Genomic DNA, 18,084 nt, shown 5'->3' on the forward strand with positions numbered 1-18,084 from the left:
GCCCATAGCTTTGTATCTGCTGTTGTAATAGCTCTGTATCTGTAGCAGGAGTAACTGCATTTATTGAAGAATTTAAGATGTACCCAGGCATTTAAATTACAGAAATTATATTTTGAAATCATGATTGGGAGAGAGGGAGGACACAACAGGTTTTTAAGCCTGTGGGAACCCAGAGCTAGGAACTGGCTTAGCCTAAATTATTAGTCTGAATCCCAGAATGGTTTGGGTTGGAAGAGACCAGAGTGGGGTCATCTGGTCCAACCTCCCTGCTCAAGCAGGGTTATGCCAGAGCGCATGGCACAGGATTGTTATGCCCCTGTGCACCTCAATTGTTTTCCACGCGTTGTCATAAAAGAAAATTCTAAATCTGAGGAGGGCACGGTGTTTACAACAGCCCTCGCTCCGCGTGAGGGAGCGTGCAGAGCGCGCTGCCCGCCATCGGCGCTGCATTGCTCAGGCCTGGCGGCGGGCGGGGAGCGGCGGCGGCCGCGGCCCGGTCCCTCACGGCTCGGCCCGGCCCCTCACGGCGCGGCCCGGCCCCTCACGGCGCGGCCCGGCCCCTCACGGCGCGGCCCGGCCCCTCACGGCGCGGCCCGGGCCCTCACGGCGCGGCCTGGGCCCGCACGGCCCCGGGAGAGACGCGCGGCTGCGGCGCCGGTGCGTGGGGAAGGGCGGAAAGGCGGGCCGGACGGGCTGTGCGGGGCTCCGCCTGGGCTCCTGTTCCCGGGGACACGGCCGGCCGAGGGGGGGTCCAGGCGCGGGGAGGGGCGGTGGTGGGGGAGCGGGGCAAGCCGGCAAAGGGCGGGCACGTTTGGATGGCAGCACCAGGAATGACTCGGGAACCTGGGCCCCGCCGTCCGGAACACCTGGAGAGCGGCCTGGCGCCCCGGCCCTGGCAGAGCTCAGCCCGGCCGCACCACGGGCTCGGGCAGGCACAGCACCCGTGAGGGTGAGGGCTGCAGGGCAGCCCGGTGTGCTCTGGAAACGGGTGCTTGGCACCGAAAATAGTCTCTCAGTAGCAGACAAGACAATGATAAAATGTTTCCAGCGACAGGACGGGGAGCAATGGCCATAAACTAAGCCACAAGAAGTTTCACCTCAGCATGAGGAAGAACTTCACACTGAGGGTGGCAGAGCACTGGAACAGCTGCTCAGGGAGGTCGTGGTCTCCCTCTCTGGAGACATTCCAAACCCACCTGGATGTGTTCTCTGTGTTAACTGCTCCAGGTGACCCTGCCTGGGCAGGGGGGCTGGACTGGATGATCTCCAGCGGTGCCTTCCAACCCTGACTGTTCTGTGAATATTAGAGAACTTGCCTATTTGAATTCCAGGTTCACTTGCTGATGTAAATGCAGACTTGAGATTAATTTTCCGTTTATTGAGCCGTTTAAAGGCACCTGCAGTGCTCATCTTCCCTGTGGTATGCTTCTCTGCCTGGTGAGGCAAGCTAAAGGACAGTAGCATTGTAAGTTAAGGATTGCTTCACTTCTCCACTTCTATACGTCTTGGTTGCATCTAGTACCTTAGAAGACCACTCATTCAATGTATTTTTTTTTTCTTGAAGGCATGTCAGAGGATTACAGATGGGAAAGGAAAAGCCAAGAAAAGTCTTTTAAGTATAATAGAATAAAGAAATATGCCCTGAATTGAGTTGTCTGTGCGATGTAATTGCTGGGAAGTTTTGTAATGGCAGAAGCTAGGTCTTCAGGAATCAAAAGATCCCAAATAAGTTTGTCACTCAGTAAAAATAAGAAGAAAAAAGAAACAACAAAAAAAGTGGAAACTACAGGAACACCATCTACACCTTCAGCATCATCCTCTATTACTTCCTTTTTTAACAATGTCCCCCCTGCCAAAATTAGCTGTCCCATGTGTGAGCAATTGGTGCCAAGATATGGAATAAATAAGCACATTGATGAAACATGTCAGAGAAACTGTGGTGAGATTGGTGCCATTGATGCTACACTGAATTCTTTTAGGAGTAAGAGTCCCCCAGCTGCAAATCTGAGCATTACTTCCAGCTCATATTTTTCAAAAAACCTCTTAAATCTAGAAACAAGTCCTTCCAAAAGTAATTTATCGAAAGCAGGAGGGAGTGCAGCACAACAGACTAGTCCTTACTTTAACAATAATACTTCAGTCTTTAGTGTTAACAATGAATCACAGGCTCAAACAGTTAAAATAGTCTCTTTGGGAAGCTTGTCTTCAAAACTGTCCAGAAGACGCTGTCTTCAGGGAGGAAAACAGGTCTTGTATGAAGAGATCAACTCTTCGCCTCCAGCTGTTCATGGTGCCTGTAGAAGTGCTGCAGCACATGACGACGATGATGATGAGATTGATGCTGGGCAGAGTTCTCAGAAAGAAAATCAGCCTTCTCAGGGAGAGCATAAGGAACAAAATATTTCAAAGAGGGAACCTGAATTTCAAAACGGAATAAACAAATGTAATCAAGAAGACCTTGTGGATATGGTTCAGGTACCTTTACTGGCTGGTAACAGTAATGACAAAAGGTTCCCATCTGATACAAGGAGCACCAAAGCAGAAAGCAGGTCTGAAGGTGTGATACTTAGTCCTGATAAATTTGAAACATCTCTAGCCATCCATACTTCAGCAGACCCAACCAGTAATTTGGAAGTCGAGACTCAGCCTCACACTAAAGTTACTCCTTCTTCAAAGACAGAAGTGAACTGTGACACAGAAAATTGCTTCAGCAGGGACAATGTAGAGATACTTCCTGTGGAAGTTCTTGAAGACTTTAAGAATGAAATGAACCATACTTCGTTAGAAACTGTGGAAAAGGTAGAATCTCAGGATTCCACTGGGGACATTATAGACAAAATAGATGAGGTCCTCTCTGTGCCCAACTCTCCTGGTCACCCATACTACCTCCAGAATTTTTTAGTAGTGCTGCGAGCTGTATTGGAGAATGAAGATGACGTCAGACTATTTAATGAGCAGGATTTGAACATTATAACCAAGTTCTACAAATTATCAGGTATCTTTTTTTAAAAAATGCGTTTCCACATTACCTCTTGTAGAGAGCATTGTTACATAGTTTTATGTGAGAAGTGCTATATGAATTGATAATTTAATTTGATTAATTCCTTAAGGGAAGAAGCTCCTTTTTCTCAGGAGATATACCCCTCAGTGGCTTTCTGTAAATAAACTCTCCTAATGTTGTTAGGTACAGCTCCTGAGAGAATGGGGGGGACACAGCCTCACACAGCCGTCCCAGCAGCCTGGCTTGCACAGCTTAATGGATCTGAGCTGGCCATGGACACAAGCAGCCAAACCTGGGGGGGGTCTGCAGAGCCCATTGGTGTGCTCCAGGCCATGAGAATATTACAGTGGTGACATCTTGGAGCTTGGTAATGCCTTGTTTATCTTGTGATAGTTAAAAGGGGAATATATAAAGAAAGGAAGCAACAAAGGTCTTGTTATTGGCTCTCTGAGGCAAGCAGTAGGTGCACATCATTTGCATGCATAGATCCAGGAATAAACTCACAGTTAGGCCAGTAGTGTATGCAGGCATTGGCTACTTTGACAAATACTAAAAGAGATGTTCAGCATATACCTTCCCCATTTCCACATTCCCTTCCCTGTCACTGTTTTACCGAGAACTGGCAAGAAACAACACAATCCAATCCAAGGAGAAAAGGGAATTATTTTATTATTTACACACTAGGTTATATATCTTTGTACATGAGACAGCATGATATGATTGGTCGCTTGACCAGCCACCCCCTAGAGGGATTGGCTGAGGTTCTCTAACACCCATTCAAAATATTTTTTCCAGAGTACCAAAACAAGGCTGGAAAACAAACCCAGGTGCAAGATACAGTAATAGTTTACAAAACCATCTTTCACTGTTTCTCAGCTAAAGCATGAGAAAGAAAAACTTCACAAAGTGCTTCAGCAACTGTTTTTCTCAGCTAGCTGTATGAGAAAGAAACTTCATAAAATGCAAAGGCAGCTGGAAAATTCCTCTGCTCCTGCTTTTTAGCATCCACACTTCCCTGGATGTGAATAACACTGATCAGTAACAGGAGCTTGTTATGTTAAATAAAAGAACTGCTTGTTTCTCTTTCAGTAGTGTGATTCCAGAATTCCCCTCTCACGGGAGTTGGGAATACAGAAAGAATTACTGCAAAGTGGTGCTGATAATCACTGGATGTGAGGATCACAGATAAAACAATCTCTCTTTGCAGGGCAGGAAAGATGCAGCAATTGAGCTGTGAGAAGTGAGAGGGTAGCACTAAGTCAGTAGATAACAAATCCTGGACAACTGACAGATGGATGTCGTTGCCTTCAAGAAATACCAGGCAGGATACTTTAAAAGCTCAGGTAGATGAGTTATCTGTCCCACATTAGAAGTTTCTACCTAAGCAAGTGTCGTCTTTCAGTTAGCATAACACAAAAAATCCCATAATACCTGCTTAGTACTATGAGGTTGCTTCAATATAGGTATTTTCCAGTATTTAATTATTTTCTGCTGAAATGTCTACTATTCTTCAGTGAATAATGTGAGTGAGTGTAAGTTTATGAAGCTTATTATGAAATTATTGTTGGAGCCCTAGTTTGGTCACTTCCACGGTGTGGGGAAAGAATGTCCATGTGTTAACCCTTTTCCTTTCTCCAGAATGATAAAAACTGGGGACAGACTTTAAAGGAGTTATAACCCCACAGAGAAAATGACAGACTTACATGTCTGAATGTAGTTCTGTCAGTGAATTGATCCTGGAAAAGTTCTATTAAAGAAAAGGCTGAAAAAGCCTTCTAAGGACAGGAGAATTGTTAAGTAAACTTCTAATGTTTATCTGCCATTTCTTAAGTATACCTAGGCCTGGTAGTGTTTCAGTGTCTTTTTATTAACGATCAGTTTCAGTTAAGCAGCAGCAGCAGATGGGTAAAAAATTTAGAAGTTAATGGGGGTTGAATGAAGTATTCAGAAGGTTGCTGAATGTAGTAACAATAGCTAGACTATTTTCAGCTAAAATTTAATAAGCTATTTTGTTGAATTTCAGCATCGTTAGTATTTTAAAAGTCTTTTTAAAAGATACTTTAAAGGAATATTTCCCTGATAAAATCAAATGATCAGGAGGTTTTTTCTCATTGTTTTCAGTAGATATATTTGTAAAATTAGGCTTATCTTTGGAAAAATAAGAATCTGAAGAATGCTGCACGAAGAGGTGTTCTGTGATTACGACATTATTCTGTCAGACTACAGCTTCTTTTGTTCCCCAGCATGAAATATTTGGTTATTGAATGACTGGTTAAGAAAGCAAAAAGACCTATTTAACATCACAGTATGCAGGGTTGAAAAATGAAGTTGTCTTTTTCTTAAAAACAAAATATTTCTTGAAGGGTAAGCATGTCAAAATGAATTTTAGTAATGTACATTGCCTACAAAATATGTTGTAATACTTTTCCACCTACAAAACTTAAAGATTCTAATAAACTTATTAATTACTTGGAAAGGTAAGTCCTGGTATTTTATCAAGTCTGCTTGTAGAACATGGGGAGATTTAAAATGTGTTTTAGAGAGTACCTGCATCAAAGTAATTTTTCTGGTTAAGGTGGTGATTGTGCCTAGTACTGTGTTGAGAATTTACTCTTCTTTTTGTCCTTCCCTGTTGTAAATAAAATTTGCAGTTGGTGGGCAGAAATTATATGTGAGACTTTTTCAACGCAAGCTGAACTGGTTAAAGGTGAACAAAATAGAGTATGAAGAGATAAGTGTGGATTTGTCACCAATAATTGAAGAACTGGCTGAAGCCAGATTTCTACAAACAGGTAAGGCCAGCATCAATAAACCTTTAAAATACTACAAATAAAATCTGCAGTTTTGTCTTGTTAGAGTTCAATGCACTATATGCTTGTCCGTGCCTTGGGAAGAGAATAGAGGAGCAGAATAAAGGCTTCAGGTAGATGCGTGGTCTTGTGAAAATACAAATAGTGCAAATTAAATGATAGAGAAGACCAGTCTTTCTGAACAGCATTTTTTTTTTTTTGTAACTCAACAGATTTTTTAATCTTTGCTGTTGTTTTGAAGTTGTAAAGGGTGTTCTTTTTCTGATTATTCCATTCCTTCAAAGTAGACCTGTGAAAAGGCCCAGAAGAAGATCCAGAAGAATTTCAGGGTGAACCAGATAGCATTGATAATACATTTTTGAAGAACCTAAATCATTAGATTAGTACTAGGTTGTATGAATGTACTGTGAGCTGTTGCTGAGTGTATGTGTGTAACATAGAATGAATATATGTGGATAATTTTACTTTTAGAATCTGAATTGGAAGATTTGTGTGAAGGGTTGGATTTGCTTTCAGCCCCTGAGCTAAAAACACTGGCAAAGATCTTTCACTTGCCAAACCCAAACGGTCAGAAACAGCAACTTGTGGATGATTTTCTGAGGCTGTCAAAGCAGCGTTCGATCTTCAGTAGGAGCCAGGCTGGTATTGGGACAGTGATTTTAAAAAGGTAAATGCTTACAGTTACATTTTGAAGGTGAGTGGAAGTTGTGCTTCAAATGACTGAAATCTAGATGCCTTTTCAAGAGAGGAATGCCTTTAGTGAATTTATTAATAAAAAAAGGCAGCATTATATTTCAATTCACAGTGAGTCAAAGTAAATACTAGACTCTATAGTCTCTCTGCTTCTTTCAAGGAAAATCAAGTTTACACATTAATTGGCTTGAAAAAAAAGTTACTCTCATACTTCATTCAGTTTATTTTAGTTTTTACAAGTGATGGTAAAAACCATTTGTTATAATAATTTTATTTGTCCTTCCAGGGTGAAGGACTTGGCTGGAAAATGTGTCAGGGTTTGCAAAGGCCCTCGGGCTGTCTTTTCTCGAATTCTGCTGCTGTTCTCACTGCCTGAGTCACTGGAAGAGGAAGAAGCTGGCAGTGCTGGGCAAGGCCTGCTCTCCACAGTCCTTAGGGCTAACATGGGGCATATGGTGTTCCCCAGTTACACAGTAAACAGGAAAACACAGGTCTTCCAGGACAGAGAGGATCTCATCAGGTAAGGAGAGCTTTGGCAGCTTGGGAATCTGTTCGTTTCTAGAAAAGCTTTACTGCAGCACTTGTGCAGGCAAATAAGAGTTCAAATGTAGAATTCCAGATGTATATATGTAGAAGTGTTAATTTTGCAATGATTTTAAATACAATTTTGTATCGAGGTAGGACTTGTAATTCACAGTGGCTTGCATTTCGAGCCAAAATAGCATATTTATTTGCTTCGTTGTCATCTTATGAAAGCTGTTTCTTCAATTGCTGTGCTGCTTAGGAACTAAACAAAAATTATATTCTCTAGTATTAAGGAAATTTAAAGACCACGTACCCTGCTAGTTTAAACTCTGCTAATCCTACAAGATTAAGAATAAAGATGGCTACATGTTTTAATGTCTTTGGAGACTGGAAGGGAAGAATTTCTTTCAGCTATAGACGCTTTTTAAGCTTAATAAAATCGTTGTGGTTTTTTACCACAGGTATGCAACTGCTGTTCATCTGTCAAATGATATAGCTGCTGCAATGGTAAATGGGAACTGGGAAGAAGCTAATCAGATGTATTTGTGTGCTAAAGAAACCTGGAGCGAACTGAAGAATCATCCCTCTTTGAGGTAGTGAACTGGAAACTGGCCTAGTGTTTGCAGGAAACTGTTACGTATATTATCTTACCTTGGGTACTTTTCCTTTTGAGAGAGGCTTATGTTATTTAAGCCTGATAAAGCTAGAGACTTTAATATTCTTGAAAGCTGGGAACTTCCTTATTGTTTGTTTAGCTTTTAAGTTACTATATGAAAAGACCTTTTTTATAAAATCTTGGGAAAGAGTTGGTAGGCATGGATAAAGCACTAAAACAGTTCTGTTCTATGTGCCAGTGCAGGAGAACAACAGCCTTATTTTTCCCTTGTCATAGTATTTTTTATGACTTTCAAACAAATGGCAATAAGCAGAAATTAAAATTGACTGTGGACAAAAGGATGTTGGAAATGTTATGGGAAAACATGCTGGTTTATTCACGTCTTTAGATTTCCAAGTGGGTGTTGCTCAGGAAATGTTACTGAATATCTGAGAACTGAAATAACATGTATTGGATATGAAGTGTTCTTCATCAGTTTTTCTTTTAATTATTTTGTTTTCTGGCTTAATGATACACCACAAGTTAAAGCCTTATGTTTGGCATGATATTCAGTTCCATGTGAACTGATTTAAAATAATATTCATAGAGGGTCATTGGGAGGTCTGTTCCATTTTACACTGAAGACAGTGGAAAAATCTATTTTGATTTGAATAAGACATTTAAAAGACTTTGTCCTGAAACACAGAGGTGCCTACTGAAAAGATGTTAGTCTTCTTTTATGGCAGGAAATTCCTGTTCTAGACTTCTTCTTTTGTTCAGCTTTGTTTCTGAAGTTCAACTTCTGACTCATGAGAATGAGTTGGTAACAAAATATGATGTCATAAGTTACTGTTTTGCATCTGTTGTAAAACTGATTAACTGATAATTTCACTGGTGTTGAAACTAAAATACGCTGTGCAAGTGCTGCTCCCTAAGCCAAACTATTGCCTTACCTTTGGGTTCTTGACTTTGCAGCTGGGATACTCATTTCAGATCAATTTGGATATATAAGGCATTTAATTTTTATAAGTGCTTTTGATATAAGTATTCGTAGTAAAAGAATTTTATTAATTTAAAGTGCTGTAATTAAATGGATCTGAGCTGCTCTTATTTTTCAGCTATCACAGAGTTTTACCTGATTACCTGCGACGTTTCACGGTTGGCTGGGTGTACACAAGAATCCTTTCTCAAGGAGTTGAAATTCTGCAGAGACTTCACAAGTATAAGGTAAAGTGGTGAAGTGAATAGGAATATGGGCTTAAATTTTTGTACATTGGTTTACATTTCTGATATGGCTGGAAAATGGTGGTAATGTTTGCCAGGACTTGCTGCAGTTCTAGTAACAAGTTACTTTTAAGGGAAAAGAGCCCTTTTTTTGTGATGCTCTAGAAAGTTAAATTTTTTTGATTTCTGCTTATGCGTCAAAGATTTACCATATATAATACACCATAAGACTATTGCTGAGATATGCTTGTTTCATTATTTAAAGATACCTGTGTTTCACTAGATTTGGCTATTGTTTTTAAATAAGAAAAATCTTGAAAGAGAATTCTTCCAGAAATCCCTGCCTCTTCCTTGGGGACTAACATCTCCAAAGGCCTTTGATTTACATGTTAAAACAAATGAGATTATTCTGAAGACTTCACCTCTGCAAAAAAGCAACAAGTAATACTTAGATATTTTTCATATACAATAAGAAATATGGAGAGGATAAAAATACTGTATTTTTGGCAGCTAACCTTTAAGTTTACAAAAAAATATCTCTATTCTAGTGTTTTTAAGATACACGTATGCATCAGAAACAGGTATATTGGGTAATGGAGTAAAAAGTAGGTTTGGATTGTCCAGAGACAAAGTTTCTGTAGTATTCATTAATTAGAAGGGGAAGTGACAAGCTAACTTGAACTTGGTTTTGTAAGCCAGTTAATAAAGGTACAATTCCATTGCTACAGGAAGCAGTGCAGCAGCTGCAGAGCCTCCTGGCCCAGGATGTGTACTGTGCTGACAGCAGAGGGAGATGGTGGGATCGACTGGCTCTGAATTTACATCAGCACTTGAAAAACATTAAGAAGGTATCTTTACAACTGCTGCTGGAAAGCTGGAAACACTGCAGGCATTGTCTGAAAACATTTAAAAAAATATTTCTTATGGAAAGAACAGTGGAGTAGAGTATCCTAAAAATGCAGATATTGGTAGGAATCCCAAGGTCAGAAAACCAGTTTCTCCTAGGAAAATTAATCCACTTCTTTAATCTTATACTGATTAGTAGAAATGAAGAGGATTTTTTTTACCGTACTAGTGTAAATTTGAATCCAGAAGCCTCCTTGCAAAATGTTACTCGTTGGTTAGAACTCCACTACATCAGTTGGCAAGGTGGCCCTGTCCTGTATGCTTGTTTTTACACTCACGTTTGTGCTCCTTCAATCAATTGCTCTTGAACAGAGAGGTGTGCAGAGATCTCTGTAAATTGTTGTTTGTCCCCTTGCTCTTTGCCAGGCCATTGGCTGCATCCGCAGAGGGCTGGCAGACCCAGCTGTGCGCACCGGTCACCGCCTGTCCCTGTGCCAGCGCGCCCTGCGCATCAGAGACTCCCCCAGCTGCAAGCAGTTCCAGGGCCTGCTGCAGGACCTGCCCCTCCTCACTGTGGAGGATGTGACACATGTAAGCAAGGGAGCAGCAACTTGTGAGCTCCTTTTACTTCTAACAAGGAAAAATAATCTGGGAGACTTGTTACATTCATACACCAGTCTCTGACTGACATACTTCAGGAAAAGGAATACAAATGTGTTTCTAAAACAAAAGCCTTTTGTAATCAATTGCTTCTACATTGGTCAGCTTCTTGTCTGAAGTTAGTCAGCTGTACACTGATCTAATTTGCATTGCTTTATATGTGTTATGGGTGTGATCAGCCATAAACTCCACTAATTTATCAGTAATACCTTCAGAGCCTTTCTGTCTGAAGAGTCTGATCAGATCAGTGCATTGTCTCTGGTGGCTGCAGGCCAAGCATTCTGTGTGCTAGAAAAAGTGATAGTAACCTTAGCATAGTGTCAGCATTAGATTAATGGCTGAAAAAAAATGCCAGCATTCTTTTCGGAACTTTTGGGAGTTACACACTCTAAATATGTGCTATGCAAGTATTCAGTGTGGTGCGCTTGCATCATACTAGAATGGATTTTTAAAAAATCTTCCATGCCATTGTAAAGATAATTCTGTCTGGACAAAATCAGAGCAGAACTGCCCTTCCTCTCTCAGTCTCCTCAGTCCTTCTGTGTTTTAGCTCCTGGTCCTGCACATAGAAAGGCTACATTCCCATCTGCCCAGCATTTTTGCTAGACATTTGTTTTCTGAAAAATGTGCCAGTTTATGAAAGCTAAACAGGATGATTTCACAGGAATAGCAGGTTAAGTTTTATTCAGTTGATTTTTGGAAACAAATCTAGTTCTGATTTTAAGAAAACTGAAAAGGGGGTTTTGGGCTAAAGCTTTTTTAACATGATGATGCAAAGTAACCAAATGTTTTCATATGTTCAGGTTACAATCAGTGGAAAGATGTGTCCTCAGATGGGAATGGGAAAATCTGTGTTTCTCATGGAGGATATTGGTGATGGAGAAGGAGGTGAAGACTGCAGTGTATCCACTGTCATGTGCTCAGTGGAGGAGCTGGCATTAACTCATTACAGGAGGAATGGTTTCGATCAGGGTAACACCGCTGTTGGTTTGGGGATATTTTACAGTGAAATAACTGTGGGAGTAAAGAAACTATTTACTAATCAGTTTACTTAATAGACCAGTTTTAGCTGATTTCATTACACCAGATTCTGTTTCCTTCCCAAACACCTCTAATACATTGTTTCTTTACCAAAGTGCTCTAACATATATTTTCAACCTGACCTGCTTCCTGGCCTTTAATGATTTGCTGCCTTCATTTACCAAAGGTGGTTTTGAAATGTATTAGGAAAACCCCAGTGTTTTTTCTTCATCTACACAGAAAATCACTTATTTTGTCTTTCTTACCATTGAACAGGTAAGGGCAAAATGCTAGCATTATCATTTATGGGAGTGTCACTAAGGAAATGTAAACGTCCGCTGATTTTTGGTACTAGATGTCCATGAAAACAGTATATACCAATAGCACAACACTGCAGGATTTTTTGGAAAGACTCTATTAGTAGTTGTTTGTGTATTTTTACAACTTAGTAGCTGTGAAAAGCCATTGACCAGTAAGAACAGATAGGTCTGTTTTGCAGGAAAAAAGTGAAATACAAAAAGGTAGGCAGTTTATTTTTAAAGGTAAAATTTGTATCTTTCTATAAAATATATATTTTAATATAGTTTTATTTTATCGATATGTTCCCAAATACTGTTGGAGCAAAAGTGGCTATGTCAGAAAAGGGTAAATAGGAAGGGGACAATGTTTAGAATTTGGGAGAATTGTGCTGAAATCCCCACTCAGTTCCTCACTCCCACCCACTCACCATTAGTCTTCTTGGCTCAATACAGTTCTGAGCACGCAGTGGCCATGTGTGATTTAGTGATGATCCAGAATTCCCATTCCAGCTCCATGCACACACCCCAACACATACATGCTCCCCCTCATATGTATGAGGTATCATGCATGTATGATACATATATATATACACACAATCCTATTCATTACATAGTGTATAGTAACGTATACATTCTGGGATGTGTATGTATTGACATAATGATGCTTACACTACTATAGATAATATATTGTACTAACAGACTAACAACAAACAAAGATCACAGAGTGGCTGAAGTTGACAGGGAGCTCTGGGGGTCACCTTGTCCAACCCTCAGCTCAAGAGCCCACTCTTCCAGACCATGTCCAGCTTTATAGTATCCCCGAGGAGGGTGACTCCACAGCCTCTCTGGGCAGCCTGTGCCAGTGCTTCATCACCTTCACAGTGAAAAAGTGTTTCCTTGTGTTTGCATTTATATATATATATTCATACATCTATATGTCTCCCTATGTTCACATAAATATGTATGTTCATACATATACATAGAAATGTTCACAGAGTCATAGAAACACAGAATGGTTAAGGTTGGAAGGGCCCACAGTGGGGTCATGTGGTCCAACCCTGCTCAAGCAGAGCCATTCCAGAGCACATGGCACAGGAGTGCTGTGGAATAGCTCCAGTGAGGGAGACTCCACAGCCTCTCTGGCAGCCTGTTCAGTGCACAGCACTTCACTGTACAAGGCAGTCACGTTCATCAGGCGTTGTTTAGCTGTAGTGAATCCATGCTGACCACTCGCGATCACCTTCTTGTCATCCATGTGATAGAGATGGCTCCCAGAATGAGGCACTCTGTCAGCTTTCTGAGGGCTGAGGTGAGGCCTGACTGGCCAGGAGTTCCCTGGGTCCTCCTTTCCCTTTCTGAAGAATGGGGTGACATTTGCTTTCTTCTGGCACCTCTCCTGATGGCCACCACCTTCCAAAGATGATGGTGAGTAGCCTCACCATGGTGTCTGCCTGCTCTGGGTGCATCCCTCAAGGCCCCTGGACTCGTGGATGTCACGTTTGCCCTGATGTTCTCTAAGCCAGTCCTCCTGAACCAGGGGAAGGTCTTCCAAATTCCTTTCCCCAGGTCTCCTGGGTCAGAGATCCCTGAGAGCTGGTCTTGGCACTGAAGACCAATGCAAGGAAGGTGTTCCAGAACCCTGCTCTCTGTGTCCCCTGTTGCCAGGCCCCCCCTCCATTTAGCTGCAGGCCCACATTAGCCTGAGTTTTCCTTTTGGTGTTGAGGTATTTGAAGAAGCCCTCCTTGGTGTCCTTGACGTGTTGTTTTGACATGCTCATATGTGTGCATGAATATATATACACATATAGGAGCACATGTATACATGCATGAACACATATGTATTTACATATAAAATATGTTTACATATATAAGGCGTAATATATAATATTTACAATAAAATAAAACAGCTATATAGAATAATATTTTATACGATAGACAAGATGTAATTATATACTATAAATATATATCATGTTTTCAATATAATTTATATTTATATAATTTATTTAATATTATTATCCATATTGTATTTTTTTAATGTTAAAAAAGTGTATTTAAGACTTGTCAGAGTTAGCCCAGTAAGCCTTGTGGGAGCCAGGGCAGGGATGGAAGCTGTGCTGCAGCTGAAGTTCCCTGGCCTGGGAGCAGCAGGCTTGGGGAATGGGGCAGGAATGAACTGCATTTGCAGCTGCAGTGAGAATGTGTGCTGACACCAGCTGGCCATGAACCTGAACATGGCATGTTTCTGCTTTGGGTTGTGATGGCTCAGTACCTCTTCATATGACATTGCTGTAGAAATTAATATTTCCATTTTTATTAAATTCTGCCCTTTAGGTATTCATGGGGAAGGCTCAACGTTTATTACACTGTATGGGATTCTAATGTGGGATATCATTTTCATGGATGACATACCTGACGTGTTCAGAAATTCCTATCAGGTAATTTTGAAAGGCTTTCTTTGGTTAATTTATTTGCCCATTGCTGTAGATTCAGTAACCATGTTAAAATCTTATTTGGGATTAGATTAACATCTTATTCTGAGGGACTTTCCAGACAGACCTTGGTGTTCCCTTTATTTTATTATTTGTTACATTTGGTTTATTACCAAGGGCCTCCTCAGTAACCAGTTGTTGTGTCAGGCTGGATTCACAGTCAGAAAGGGTGGGATTGCTCTGGCTAAATGCTTGTGTCCTGTAGCTGAGCTCACTGGGCAAGGTGTCCTTTATAGTCAGTGGAGAAACACTGCTATGCCACAGCCTTGTTCCTCTTGTTGGAAGATGACATATTCCATTGGAAAAAAATATAGTCTGTTTCTTTTCAATAGCCTTATTTTTAAACTCGGGTTTGTTAACACCCCTACCCACCTCACCGCACCATTTTTTTGGGATCATCCCTCGTTTTTGACAAAGAAGCAAGCAAACAACATTACACAGCCCTCTCCAACAACTCCCTGTAACACCCTAAGGTCAATAATTCCAGGTGGTCTTGTGGTGTTATTTTTCTTCACCATCTGAAGCAGAAGTCCTTGTTGCTGAGCTGAAAACCACCAGGCTCACAGGGAGCATGGAAAGGGGACAGCTGTAACTCCAAAGGCCATACAAAACAATGAAATAGAATTCATACAAATAGCTCTTCTTGTTGTCCTTATTAATGCAGAGCAAAGCTATCATGATCCTCAGGCATAAACAGTGATGAGCTGACAGCTCACACCTGATTCTCTTGGTCATTCCTAGGCTGTATTTTCCAGGGATTATGTGTGGCAGCCATTTTTGTAAGGCTGTTTCCTAAGCACTCTGCACTTGCTTTTGGAAAGTTGCCGTGGCTCTTGGGCCCTGCCTGTTCAGCAGCAGTCAAAGCTGAATTGCTGCAGGGGCTTTTTACACCCTGAGTGTTCAGCGCTGTCTGGGGCTTTTCCTGTGGGTGCTGGAGGATGAAGCCCCAGCTTCATCATGGCTTTGTTCTTTCACCTCAAACGGCTCACTGTGCCTGAGCAGTCTTGATCCCGCTTGGAACGTTACTGCACAGAGTGCTGGGAATGCACAGAATTCTTTGTTAAAGGAAACCTCTGTCTAGAGTTCAAAACAACAGAGCAGAGGCCGAGATGTGGCCAGTGTTTGTTGCACTGGCACTGGGTGGTAAAACATATGCAAATGTTTCCTAGTTAATAAATATTTATGTGGTGGGCATGTTCAAGATAAATCAGCTCAATGTTTGAGTGACTTTTTAGTTAAGAAAAATATGAAGTAGGACATTGTCATTCTGGGAATAGCTACTCTGCTGGCAGTTCCTCAGAGCTGTATTTACCTTTTCATCCAGACATCCCCCCTGGATTTATACACTGACAGCTTCTATGAGAACAGGAGGGCTGTCATCGAGGCCAGACTCCAGCAGCTTCACACAGCTTCCTCTGAGACACTGGCAAAATTGGTTGCTGACGTCTGGACCAGTCAGGAGGGAAAAACAGCAGCCCTGGTTAACTGGGGACGTTTTATTTCCCTCACACAAGTCCAGGTAAGTAACTTGTCCAGCATGGGCACCCCAATTAAGCTTGACATTCAGCTACTACATCTGGCCCTAGTGTGCTCACAGATTGTATTGAGGCACGGAACCATGGCAGATCAAGAGTGGTGGGAGGGAGGAATTAGGATTAGGGAGACTTTTGCTGAAGCCCCTGGACAAGTACTGTTACAATATTCTCATATGGCCACTTTTCCTGCAACAGTAGCTGGGAACACAGCAGGAAAATTGATGTAGAAAACATCTAGTTAATGTTTCTTGTTATGCGAGACTAAACAAAGAACTGAGCTGGGCCATCCAATATTCTTGTGAGGGTTGGGAAATGGTTTTGCAGGAAATTAAAACCAACCCCAACTACCAAACCTTCTGTTGCAGAGCCTGGTCTCTTGCCTTGGAGGAACGTTCCTGAGCGGTGTTTTCCGGAGGCTGTCCAGGGACCTGCGGCACTGCCGGGGGGGGCTGCCCGACCTGCTCGTGTGGCGTTCCCACAGCCGGCACTTCAAGGTGTGTGGGGAGCACGGGAATACTCGGAGCTCAGTTACCTCCCCTCGTGTAAAACCTTGCACTTGTCAGCCCACACACAAATTGTAATTTCCTGTTGTGGTGGTGGAGTCAGAGCTGCAGCTCAGCTGCCCAGCCCCCACGGAGCAGTGGGTGATTATCTGCTCCTCCAGCAGCTGTGCTGGAGCTTTAATGGGCTTAGGGAGAACCAGCAACTATCATCCCTGGCTAAGGTTGGTGTAGAAAAGGTCTTTGATTAAATGTAATGTAAAGCACCTGTTACCAGTCAGCCACACACATTCTGACTGTTGGTAGCAAGGGGTTCTACTGGCACCACTTAGACAAAATCTGGACTATTTGAGTCTACAACTGTGTCAGTGTCTGCTACAGAAATTGAGTAAACAGTCATGGATGGTGCCTTGCATGGTAGGGAAATAGCTACTAGAAGACTATTGGACATCTCATCTGTTGGAGCAACTTGTTATGTGTTTATGATACAGAGCTAATAGCAGAAATTAGTTCTCTAGAACACCTGAGTAAGTTGCTGTCAGTATCAGCTGGAACAGGTGAGGGTGCAGACAATTGATTTTTCAGTATGAGAGATCTTCATTCACCAGGGCCTCTGTCTGTGTTTTGGTGGATATTTTCTATATAAAATTTCATTCTTACAGTTAAATTTTGAAAATGGGGTAATAATTCAGCATCCACTGGACCTTCCATTGTGCTAACATCTTTTATTATTGTCACAAATAACAGCCATAAAAAAATACTTCTTCTGTGGGAGCTAATGATCCTTCAGTTCCTCCGTGGGCACACTCCTAACCATCCCCCCCCTTTCCTTGTAGCTGGTGGAGGTGAAGGGCCCCAACGACCGCCTGTCTCCTAAACAGATGTTGTGGCTGAGCGAGCTGCACAAGCTGGGGGCGGCAGTGGAGGTTTGTCACGTGCAGGACGTCGGAGGCAAGAGCAAACGCCTCAGCTGACAGAGGTTGGATCATGTGCGTAACTCAGGTGTTCTTAAAGGAACAGGCAGCACACACACCACTGGCTGCTGGTGCTGCTTATTAAAAATAGTTTCTTCTAAAATTTTAGTTTCTTGGAACATTACTGTAGTCCTTTTAGCACAAAACATTCTAAAACATAATTAGAGAAGACTGTCAGTATGATTTACTGCGTGTCACTTTGTGTTCAGAAGAGCAGAGCCCTTCTCTTCCCTCCCCAATTCCTAACTTACTGAGGTAATCTGGGGGGTTTGCCCAGTGAGGAGGAAGAGCTGCTTTCACACTGCTACCCCCTGAGAACATCTCTACAATAGAGAATCTGGGACATCAGGTCCTGCTCATTTCTGTGGTGCCTGTGTGGCCCAGATTCATTATGTTGGGCAGGTCTCCTCACAAGGTGTGAGTTCAGCCCCTTGACAGGATTGTCAGGACCAGTGTGGTTCTCTGCCTGTCCCCACTTACTACTTGCACTTGTACATAAACAAATACAGGTGTTCACTGATGGCAGAGTAGGGCATAAAGCTTTAATGCTGTTCTAATGTGCTGTTGTGTATGAAAGGCTAATTTATTTAACAGCCCCTTCTGCTCTATCTGTATTACCTGTATAAAGGGAAATATTTCTGGTAGTAGACAGGAGCTGGTCAGTGCCAAGATGACCACACTCAATAAAGTCAGTTCTGCCCCACATAAATTGATGTGTTTCCTTGTTCAGAAGTATGTCAGTCAATTGGAATTAAAAAGATGAATTCCCTTTTAAGACATCAAAATCCCGTGGGTTTCTCTTAATTTGAACACACAGCCAACATCTTTTCTCTGGAGTCTTCATTCTCATATTGAGTAAGTTTCCTGCTATCAGATTACCATGCAAACTGAAGACACTGTAATAAAATATAGC

General features: G+C 41.9%; 1 protein-coding gene across 2 annotated transcripts; it reads left to right on the forward strand.

The window, feature by feature from the left end:
- The first annotated feature begins 551 nt into the window (after positions 1-551).
- On the forward strand, positions 552-18,058 carry FAN1 (FANCD2 and FANCI associated nuclease 1). Of its 2 annotated transcripts, XM_069025765.1 has the most exons (15): positions 552-657; positions 1,332-1,465; positions 1,565-2,995; positions 5,653-5,793; positions 6,283-6,478; positions 6,791-7,024; positions 7,491-7,622; positions 8,743-8,851; positions 9,577-9,696; positions 10,121-10,285; positions 11,158-11,326; positions 14,005-14,108; positions 15,487-15,681; positions 16,063-16,191; positions 17,034-18,058. In XM_069025765.1, the coding sequence occupies exons 3-15, from the start codon at positions 1,687-1,689 to the stop codon at positions 17,169-17,171; spliced, it is 3,141 nt and encodes a 1,046-aa protein (XP_068881866.1). In that variant the 5' UTR covers positions 552-657; positions 1,332-1,465; positions 1,565-1,686; the 3' UTR covers positions 17,172-18,058. The 2 variants fall into 2 exon arrangements, with proteins under 2 accessions (XP_068881866.1, XP_068881867.1); XM_069025766.1 differs by lacking the exon at positions 1,332-1,465.
- The last annotated feature ends 26 nt before the right edge of the window (positions 18,059-18,084 follow it).

The sequence above is a fragment of the Aphelocoma coerulescens genome, chromosome 10 (genome assembly GCF_041296385.1).
Source record: "Aphelocoma coerulescens isolate FSJ_1873_10779 chromosome 10, UR_Acoe_1.0, whole genome shotgun sequence".
Taxonomy (NCBI): Eukaryota; Metazoa; Chordata; class Aves; order Passeriformes; family Corvidae; genus Aphelocoma; species Aphelocoma coerulescens.

Coding starts and splice junctions, on each gene's coding strand:
- FAN1 (XM_069025765.1), top strand. CDS start 1,687: ATGGCAGAAGCTAGGTCTTCAGGAATCAAAAGATCCCAAATAAGTTTG. Junction 7,623..8,742: donor AAGAATCATCCCTCTTTGAG/GTAGTGAACTGG, acceptor CTTATTTTTCAG/CTATCACAGAGTTTTACCTG. Junction 11,327..14,004: donor GAGGAATGGTTTCGATCAGG/GTAACACCGCTG, acceptor TCTGCCCTTTAG/GTATTCATGGGGAAGGCTCA.